Source organism: Hyposmocoma kahamanoa, unplaced genomic scaffold, assembly GCF_003589595.1.
Source record: "Hyposmocoma kahamanoa isolate Upper Pololo Valley unplaced genomic scaffold, ASM358959v1 182, whole genome shotgun sequence".
Lineage (NCBI taxonomy): Eukaryota > Metazoa > Arthropoda > Insecta > Lepidoptera > Cosmopterigidae > Hyposmocoma > Hyposmocoma kahamanoa.
In genome coordinates, this window is record NW_020653713.1 from 331,647 (window position 1) to 341,032 (window position 9,386).

At 41.8% G+C, this 9,386-nt stretch overlaps 2 protein-coding genes across 4 annotated transcripts in view; one reads left to right on the plus strand and one right to left on the minus strand.

The window, feature by feature from the left end:
- Positions 1-9,386, plus strand: part of LOC113226206 — a 100,698-nt gene that overhangs the window by 65,213 nt on the left and 26,099 nt on the right. The gene's annotated exons all lie outside the window — the stretch shown is intronic.
- On the minus strand, positions 11-3,085 carry LOC113226114. The gene is made up of 2 exons (XM_026458643.1): positions 2,698-3,085; positions 11-2,445 (listed from the first exon to the last, which is right to left on the minus strand). Exons 1-2 carry the CDS (start codon positions 3,083-3,085, stop codon positions 11-13), a joined length of 2,823 nt encoding a protein of 940 aa, XP_026314428.1.

The window sequence follows — 9,386 nt, forward strand, 5'->3', positions numbered from 1 at the left end:
GTAATTGGATCTATTCAAGTATATGAATCTGTGATCTAAACTCTATCCACTCGTTACAATAATCGATAGGTAACTCTTCATCCCAGGACAAACTAAGAATCCAAAGTTTTTGCATGAAAATCTTTGCTAACGCGATAACTGGAGCAAGCCAACCCATGGGATCAAAAAGAGATGCAATGACTGATAATACATTTCTTTTTGTGATTTTCTTTTCCTCTAGGATGTTTATTTCGCTCGTGACTTGCAACTCGTCTTCTCTCACATTCCAAATTATTCCTAGTGTCTTTACTTTCGCCTTCCTGTTTAAGTTCACTTCTATACCATTTGCTCGTCTTTCAGGCTCAATCTCGTTCATAAATTTTTCGCTGTTGGAACACCATTTTTGAAGCTCAAATCCTCCTCTCTTTAACACCTCTGTCAACTCTCTCTGTACTTCGATAGCTGTATCTTCATCATGACTTCCCGATAAACAGTCGTCAACGTAAAAATCTTGATTAATAATCTCTCTTGCTCTTGAAAACTTCTCAGCCTGTCCTTCGTCTTTCGCGATTTGCTTCAAAGTCTTGATAGCCAAGTATGGTGCACAAGCAGTGCCAAAGGTAACGGTAAGTAGTCGGTAATCTTTTACAGGATCTTCAGGTCGAAATCTCCACAAAATTCGTTGGTAATCAACATCTTCTCGTCTTACTAGTATTTGACGATACATTTTGATAATGTCTGCAATAAAACATGTCTTATGCATTCGCCACCTTAACAGCGTATCTCGTAGCTCTTGTTGAAGTGAAGGACCAATTAATAGTTGTTCATTGAGAGAAACTCCGTTCTCTCCCTCTTGTGACGCATTGTAAACTACTCTAACTTTTGTTGTGTCTTTATCTTCTCGAACCACTGCGTGGTGTGGCAAATAAACTGCCCTGTCACTAGGCTCGTTCTCGTTTACAGTCTCTATGTGTTTCAGGTTAATGTATTCTTGCATGACTCTATTGTACTCTGTTCTTAGTTTCTCATTGGTCGACAATCTTTTTTCTAATTGTCTCAAACTCCTCCTGGCAATTTCTCTTGATTTCTCAGGTAAAATAGGTGTATCACTCTTAAATGGAAGCGCTACAACGTATCTCCCATTGGATTCTCTCGTCACTGTCTTCTCGTAAATCTCCTCAGCTCGAACTTCTAGTGGGGTGAGACTGTCGTTCTCCTCTGACTCTAATTGCTCTGACTCCCAAAATCTCTCTAGCATACCATCCAATGATAGGTTTAGATGCATGCTCACGATTCCTCGCTGACCTGTCTCTTTCTGTACTCCTCCGGAAATAATCCATCCCAACTGTGTTTGTTGGGCGATGGGCGACTCAGGCTCTCCTCGAACAACTCCACTCATTAGTATATCTGTGTATATGTTTACTCCCAGTAACAGATCTACACTACCAGGTTGATGATAGGTAGGATCTGCCAAACTCAAGTTTTGCAGATGAGTCCAAGACTCATGACTCATTTGATAGCCAGGTAGAATATCTGTCACCTGTCTCACTACGAACGCAACGCAGCGTAATTTAAAATTTGTATTAATTCTCGAAAGCAACTGGATTTCGGCTGTATAGTTTATTTTTGAAGTCATCTGGTCAACTCCTGTCACGTGACCTTTAACGAACTTCCGTCTCAGTTGTAGTCTCTGCGCAGTCTCTTCGCTAATAAAAGATTCCTGAGAGCAAGGATCTATTAGGGCTCTAACCAGTTGTAATCCTTGGCCTGTCTCAACATGAACTAAAGCTGTTGCCATCAAGGAATTTTGACCTTGAGTGACTAGATGCGACTTTATGGTTCCACTAATCTCTGTTTCTGGTTGTTTCTTCGTTTCAGGTCCTCTCTTAGTCTCGGTGCTCGTTGGAGTGTTTAAAGCCATACCTCTTGGATAATGTAGTAAAGTATGGTGTCGTCGGTTAGACTGTTTACAAGTGCCTTGGCTTCTACAAAATTTTGCACTATGTTTTGGAGATAGGCAATTGCAGCATAACATTGATTGAGTAACATGTTGCACTCGATCAGTAACACTAAGGTTTGTAAATTTCTTGCAGTAAATTAGCCCATGATTCTCATTACATAGGGTACATTTGAAGGAAGTTGGTGCAGATGTTGTAGTAACAAATGATTTCGGTTTGTTTATAACTCTCTCTCTCGTCTCTCTAGTAGTAGAAGAAGTTTGGATCATCTCTAGTACTCGAAATCTTGTTTCCAGATATTTGATGAAGGTTTCTAGTGAAGGTAAGTTATCTCCTGGCAAAGAACCAAGTTCTTCCTCCCAACTCTTATGTGACTCCTCGTCTAACTTGTTTACCAGCATGTAAATTATTATAATGTCCCAGTTTAGAACGGAAACATCGTTGCTCTTCAAATTATTTATGCACTCATTAGTGGTGTCCATTAGTTCTTTAATGCCTCTGGCTGATCCTGAACTCAATTTCTTTTGATTAAATAATTTGTTCAATATAGAATTCACAATGACTCTTTTGTTGTTGTATCTGTTGGTAAGGGTAGTCCATGCTATCTCGTAGTTGCGCTCCGTAACAGGAATATGCTTTAAAAGTTACTCTGCCTCTCCACTCATACTACTCTTGAGATAATGGAGCTTTTGTACACTGCTTATGCTCTTATTTTCGTTTATTAAAGAATTAAACAAATCTCTAAAGGTACTCCACTCACTGTAGTGTCCACTAAATTGCGGTATGTTTATCTTGGGTAACTTAACTTCTTGCATATGAATTCTATCTCCTCCAGTTTCTGTAGTCTCTTCATTCAGCAATGCCTCTAATTTGTCTTGCATATCTGTTTTTGTATTTAAGTACTCCTCTTCTCCTTTATCGAAATAGTCTTCTACAAAGTATGGGATTTCTCTCTTTTTAGTTGGCGGGGTAACTTTTGTAAGTTCAGAGTGTACTTGTCTGAACTCTTCCCAATATTGTGACACGGTCTCGAGTCTTGTTTGTATGTATCCCTTTGTCAACCGAGCTATTGGTGACTTTTTGAAGTTCACTCCCATCTTTTTTATAAGACACAAAGTATTTTCCTGTTGTGCTACAACTTCCTCCATTTTGCCGAAATTTCATTAGTCCAAAAGTTACTAAAATTTTTATAAGTTCACAAAGTTCGCAAAATTACAAGTCCAAAAGTTCGCAAAATTTTATAAGTCCATACACATGTAATTTTTCTAAGTTAAAAATTCACAGAATTTTTCTAAGTTGAAGATGCGCATAATTTTTCTAAGTTAAAGTCTCACTGAATTTTTCTAAGTTAAAGTCTCACTGAATTTTTCTAAGTCTTATGTCTCTTTTTTTTCACTAAGTCCAAACACTTGCGTAGCAAAACACTTCCACAAATTTATAATGCCCAAAAATTTCACTTGACACTTATTATCCGGCTCTGATGGACCACTTTGTACTGGGCAATACAAATGAGACACCAATTCACTACTAACACTTTTAATTAGACTCCAAACAAAACTCAAAACTTAACAAAATATTATATGCTTATATAGTCGGATCGTGAACATTTCGCTACCGCGTTTCAGTCTCCAATTAATGCCATCTAGCGGTGACGGAATGGAACTAAACTCCCCGAACAGAATGAATGTATTGGGGCTCATAAGCGAATGTATGTATGTACAATGTTTGTACTAATGTAACTTATATATTTAATGGGATTTGTACGTTGCCCAGAATAAGTGTATCCGAGCCACTGGCTCTGATAAGGTAAGTTAACATAAGATATTTGAAGCACCGTACTGTATTACAATAAAAATGCACACACGTGTAATTAATGTAAGTGCGACAATGCGCGCGATCAGCATCTTTCATCATTTAGGTTTAATAATGAAATACCTAAGTTTACTCCTTAGGCGCATTTATTCGACACGAATTTTATCGCGCTCACTCCGCGCAACCCGCCGCGCGGTCGCCGAGCGGAGTCCGCGTTGCCGCCGCGCAGCGACCGCGTGCGTGTCATGGCAAAATACGCTTTATTTGTGTAGCTTTTACGTTTTAATTTAAATGAGATGATATATGATGATGATAATTTTGTTGAGAGGAATTTAAATGTTGTTGCATAATAAATAGAACTCAGATTCGCTATTAATGTACATGAAGACGTAGTAACTGGGCGGTCGCCGCGCGGCGGCCGCTTGAAAACTTTCTTCTCGTGTAACTGGGCGCTTAGGGTAAAGACATAAAAACACTTAAAAAATAGATAAAGCAAAGTAAAATTTGTTAATGTAAAGCAATACAAAAGTAGTTATTTGTTATGCAAGGCTGCAAAGTTGTTATTTGACGCGAGTGCTTGCATTGAAACCTGATAAATAAAAAAACTGAGTCGTTCAAAAATAGATTCCTGAGCGGAGCGAGGGTTTCAAGGCGCGAGACGCAAAACAACTTTGCTGTCGAGCGAAACTCGCAACTTTTTACCTCTCTAAAGCGAGGAAAACAGTAGATAAAAGAAAAACATTTGAACATCAGTTTTTTTTAATTACAAGAAAAAGATTATCTTCGGATGCGTTCTGAATTTACACCTCATCAATTTTTATTCTTGCTTGTACTTTTATTTTGTGTGATTAAGTGATTATTGAAATTATTCGAATCAGGGGAATCGGGACACCTACAGTATTAGGGGCAAGTACAGAATACGGTCTCAAGCTGATCTTGTCCGTATTATTTAAAGCAGATCGAATTAATTTTAAGTCAGTTGACAAATCGCGCCACTAACGGTAGGCCACGGGTGAGCATCCAACTGTATAAACAATTACACTATACTTTTACCTTAAATCCGTGGTTTACGTCAACTCACACAACGATGTAAGGAGATCACATCGTCATCCCACCTTTTTATCGCCTTTTCTTTGGCTCCGCTACTCGTTTTTAAATTTTGAATCGTTTTTTAATCATTCCTTTTGTTTCGTTCCATCGTCACTCCCTGCCCGAGCGCGGCAGCGAACACGTCTTTTCGTTAATATTTTGAACCGTTTACCACATACCAATAATCTCTTGTGCGATAAACATTTTAAAGATCACAAATATTAATAAAACGGGAATAATATTTATAAAACTGGATTTATTACCACTTTTTCTTTATCCTTTTGAATTTTGAACTTTAAACTTACTAAGCAAGATGTATGGAGGCTACGGAGACTGCGGAAGCTACTACTCTCCTGGCTATATTACAAACTGACAGGGCGTGCTAAAGCGGTGCCAACAGAACACCAGTAGTGGCGGTATGCGCGTCTTAACCTAACTAATATCCGAGACGTCTAAGACCATAATACATGGTTCTTCGAGCCACGATTTTCTTCGCTTCAAATTTCTTTGTGACATTAGCGAATCGGTGCGGTTGACCTCCCACAAGCGAGTTTCTCCAATCGCATTGAGAAGGCGCATATAACGCCATAGAGGAGCGGGAGTAGTGAAACAACATGTGAAACTTCACGATTTTCAAGAACTAGTGAACCTACGGCGATACGTGACAAAGGATTTCATTCAACTTACTGTATAAAAACTAATACTTACTATTTATTTACTACATAGAACAACAAGTTAGCTACTTATTAACAAATAATGGCGACAGAAGTCGCGGAACTTATTACACCAGGAATCAATTTTCCTAATACTGAAACAAATATGTGGAAACTACAAGAAAGACAATTCCGCGAGGAAGACCCTTGACTAACTGGAGGAACATCCGAAGCGCCTTAACTCTTAACTGGGAAAAATTTGTGGGCTACCATTCGCAACTCGTGAAATCAGGACAAACGGATATCCAATACTTCCAGGATGATGTATAGGCGAAGATAAAACCTTATACGAAGAAGTGCTGCAAGACATACTGCAACGGAAGTCAGCGTTAACTTCTAAACCTTCAAATGTATATGAACAAGAAGCTACCTCTGACCCATCAACTTCAACTACGAAAGCACGTGCTACGTCATCGAATTTTGATTTTCAAGATATTAAATTCAACGTACCTCTTCGCGAAACAACGGAAACTAAAGAAAAACAGCAAGACTTGTTACGACAACAATATTGTAACTTTAGACCGAGCGAGACCTTCGAGCGAGCTGTGGAGAAAATTTCTCAAGAAATTATTATGGAGAAAAGGGAACTTGAAGATGGTTTGAAAATCCTAGTAGGAGAAAATATAGAAAAAATACACTGGGAACTAGATTACATCATTCAAGAAGACGATTCCACTTACAAGAAGAAATATGAAATCTTAAAGAATGTCTACGATAACTTAATGTCTACGATAACTTACATAAATATCTTAAACACAAAATATGGAACAACTCTATTACTCAAAAGTATTATAAAAACAAGTTAATATAATAGTCAGTGTTTTGATTATAAACCATAATTTCAAGAATTAAATATAATAAAAAATACAAAGAACTCTAGTTAGAAAGAAAATTGGATAAATATTTGAAATATATGTGCTAACAGTGCGAGGTTTTTAAATCTACACAACGTAATAAATACGTTTTTACTTTATATGTGTGGCGCACTATAAGTTTCCGGAATGAATAAGAAAAAATACTATAAATGGTCAGAAATGAACTTATTGTTATTCAAAATATTTTCCGTTAGCGTTAATACACTTTTTCATACGAATGAACCAATTTTGAAAACATTTTATGCCACTCCTCCGTGACAATCTCTGAAACATATTTTTCATACTCTTCTCGACAGCCTCTTCAGGTGATGAAAATCGTTGACCGAGTTACTGGTTCTTAATTTTTGGAAATAAATAAAGTCACAAGGTGCCAGGTCGGGACTGTACGCGAGATGGCTCAAAAGGTCAACGTTGTTCACCTTCAAAAATTCATTTGTCTGGCCGTGTGAGAACTGGCATTATCGTGGTGCAAGATGATACGGCGTTTACAGTTATTTTTACGGAGTTTGTCAATAACTTCCGGCAAACAAATGGTCGTGCACCAATCACTATTCACGGTACAACGATTCTCCAAAGCAACAGTAGCCACGTGTCCAGTTTTATTACAAAAAGAAGCAATCATCCGCGTAGAGGTACTTTGCACGCGCGCCACTTTAGTTGGTTTCTGCTCATCTCGAAAGACCCATACGCTCGATTGCTGCTTTGTTTTGTTTGACGCCCCGTTCGTTGAATCTGATAAGCATGGCATTGCACCAAGTGGCGCGATCCGTTTTTTGAGCCTCAGTCAAATTGTGTGGGATCCACCGAGAGCACAGCTTTTTCACACTCAAATGTTTGTGTAGTATTGATTGTATTTGACTCATGCCTATGCCTAAAGATGCCCAAATCTCATGGTATGTCACACACCTGTCTGTTTTGATCATACGGCGCACAACATCGATGTTTTTGTTGTTCACAGCAGTGGACAGGCGACCATCACGAAATTCGTCACTGAGATTCACACGACCGCGTTTGAATTCTGCAAACCACCTATAAATAGTCGTGTTACATGGTGCTTCATCGCCAAAAGCAGCTTGAAGCCGAGCGAAGCTCCGCTGAGCTGTTACATTACACTAAGTCGTAGAAAATCATACTACGAAAATTTTCACGAGTTAAATCCATGGTGATGTAGACAACCAATGTCTAAAATGACTCCACAATGTAAAAACAAGTGACAGTCAGTCATAGTGTGCTAACGTATCAGAACAATGCTTTTATAATACTATTACTTTTTATATACTATTCCTCCCTCCCGGACCTCGAAATCGAGTAGACGTGTGAAAGATTTATTTCTTGTTGTCAAAATATTAATTCTTAAGTAAATCAACAAATATTAAATACGAGCCAAATATTCGGGGTGCATATTTGCGAAGTGACATATCGAGCGAGGTGTGGTTTCTGCGTGACTTCTGCCGTCCTGGTACCGCACGGCCCGAGCACATCGAGCTGTAAGCAAATCTTACCTATTTTGCTACCCTCATCGCAGTAAACACTCCGTTTAGCAAACCAGTTCTATACTTCTATTGTCCTACACGCTTGAGTCCACGCCCACAACGTACATTGCGTGCACGACTTCATCGTACATTGCCTACCCTGCCTGTGTAAGTAGTTGCTGCGCTTGCGAGAGATCTAACTATACTAGACGGAAAGGAAAATCGTATGAAATCGTCGATCGCCACCAGCTTAGTTGGACCCCTTTTTTTTTTTTTTTTTTTTTGACGGGGGGGAAATCTTTATGGATACCCCTGAGCCCAGGGAGACTCAGGGGTTATGTGGGGACTCTCCCTCCAGACTGGAGGGCCTACCCCACTAAAACCCCCCCGGGTTTCCCTCTCGCCGGTTGAGTCGGCGCCGTGGGATCAGTGAGCATTCACCACGACGCCGCCCGGCCGCCCTAGCTTATGCCAGGGCTCCCGCGCCAACGGAGGGGCGAGTCGGTTGTCCTCCGACCCGCCCCCCAGACGAGTGAGGCCGTGCAATGCAGGCTCCGGAGTCCCTGTCCAGAGCCCGCTGGTCTCACTAGGGGATCAGGCGAGCAGCGAACTGCCTTCGCCTTCTCCCCGTACGTCTGCGCCGGAGAGGGTGCGCGTCCGCCGCGTCCTCGCGCACCCGCTCCGCGGCCTCCTTTTGCGACATAACCTCTGCGCAAAAGGAGGCCACCGCCTCCCAGGACTCCTCGCTTTCGAGCATGGCGGCAACCACGCTCGGCAGCGAGAGGTCCTGCCCTACAGTCCCCGTCAGAGTGCGGCGCTGCTCATCCCACCGGCTACACACCTCTAGGGTGTGCTGCGCGGTGTCATCCGCAGCGCCGCACTCGTGGCACGACGGGGACGGTTCCCTCCTCGCCACCTTGTGCAGGTAGTGACCGAAGCAGCCGTGCCCGGTCAGCACCTGCACAAGGTGGTACGACAGTGGCCCGTGGGACCGGTTTACCCACTCTACGAGGACAGGGCGGATCGCCTCTATGGTACGAGCGCCATAGGGGGGATCCGCCAAGCCCTCTTTCCACCGGTCCCGCATGCGCTGCGCCGCGAGGCGGCGCTCCCGCTCCACCTCTTGGGGAGCGGGTCGCTCGCCTCGGTCCCTCATTCCCCGCCGGTAGGTGCGGACCTCCGCCAGGACCTCGGCTTCGAGGTCCCACGGCGGAGTACCGGCGAGGACGCATGCGGCAGCGCAGGCCACAGCTTAGTTGGACCCCTACCTTCGTGCTGGTTTGCACGGTGTGATTACTAACTAACATATCTGTTGCCTTGGTACTACTGTCTCCAAACTTCTACAAGCAACACAATGCCGCTACAAAGATCACCAACAGTCACTCAGACAAATTCAGCGCTTAGCGCGGCGCACTCTGATCCTACCCTAAGTGTATCTGTTGATAGTCCGTCATTGTCATATGTGACTCAGCGTACTGTTATTAAAAG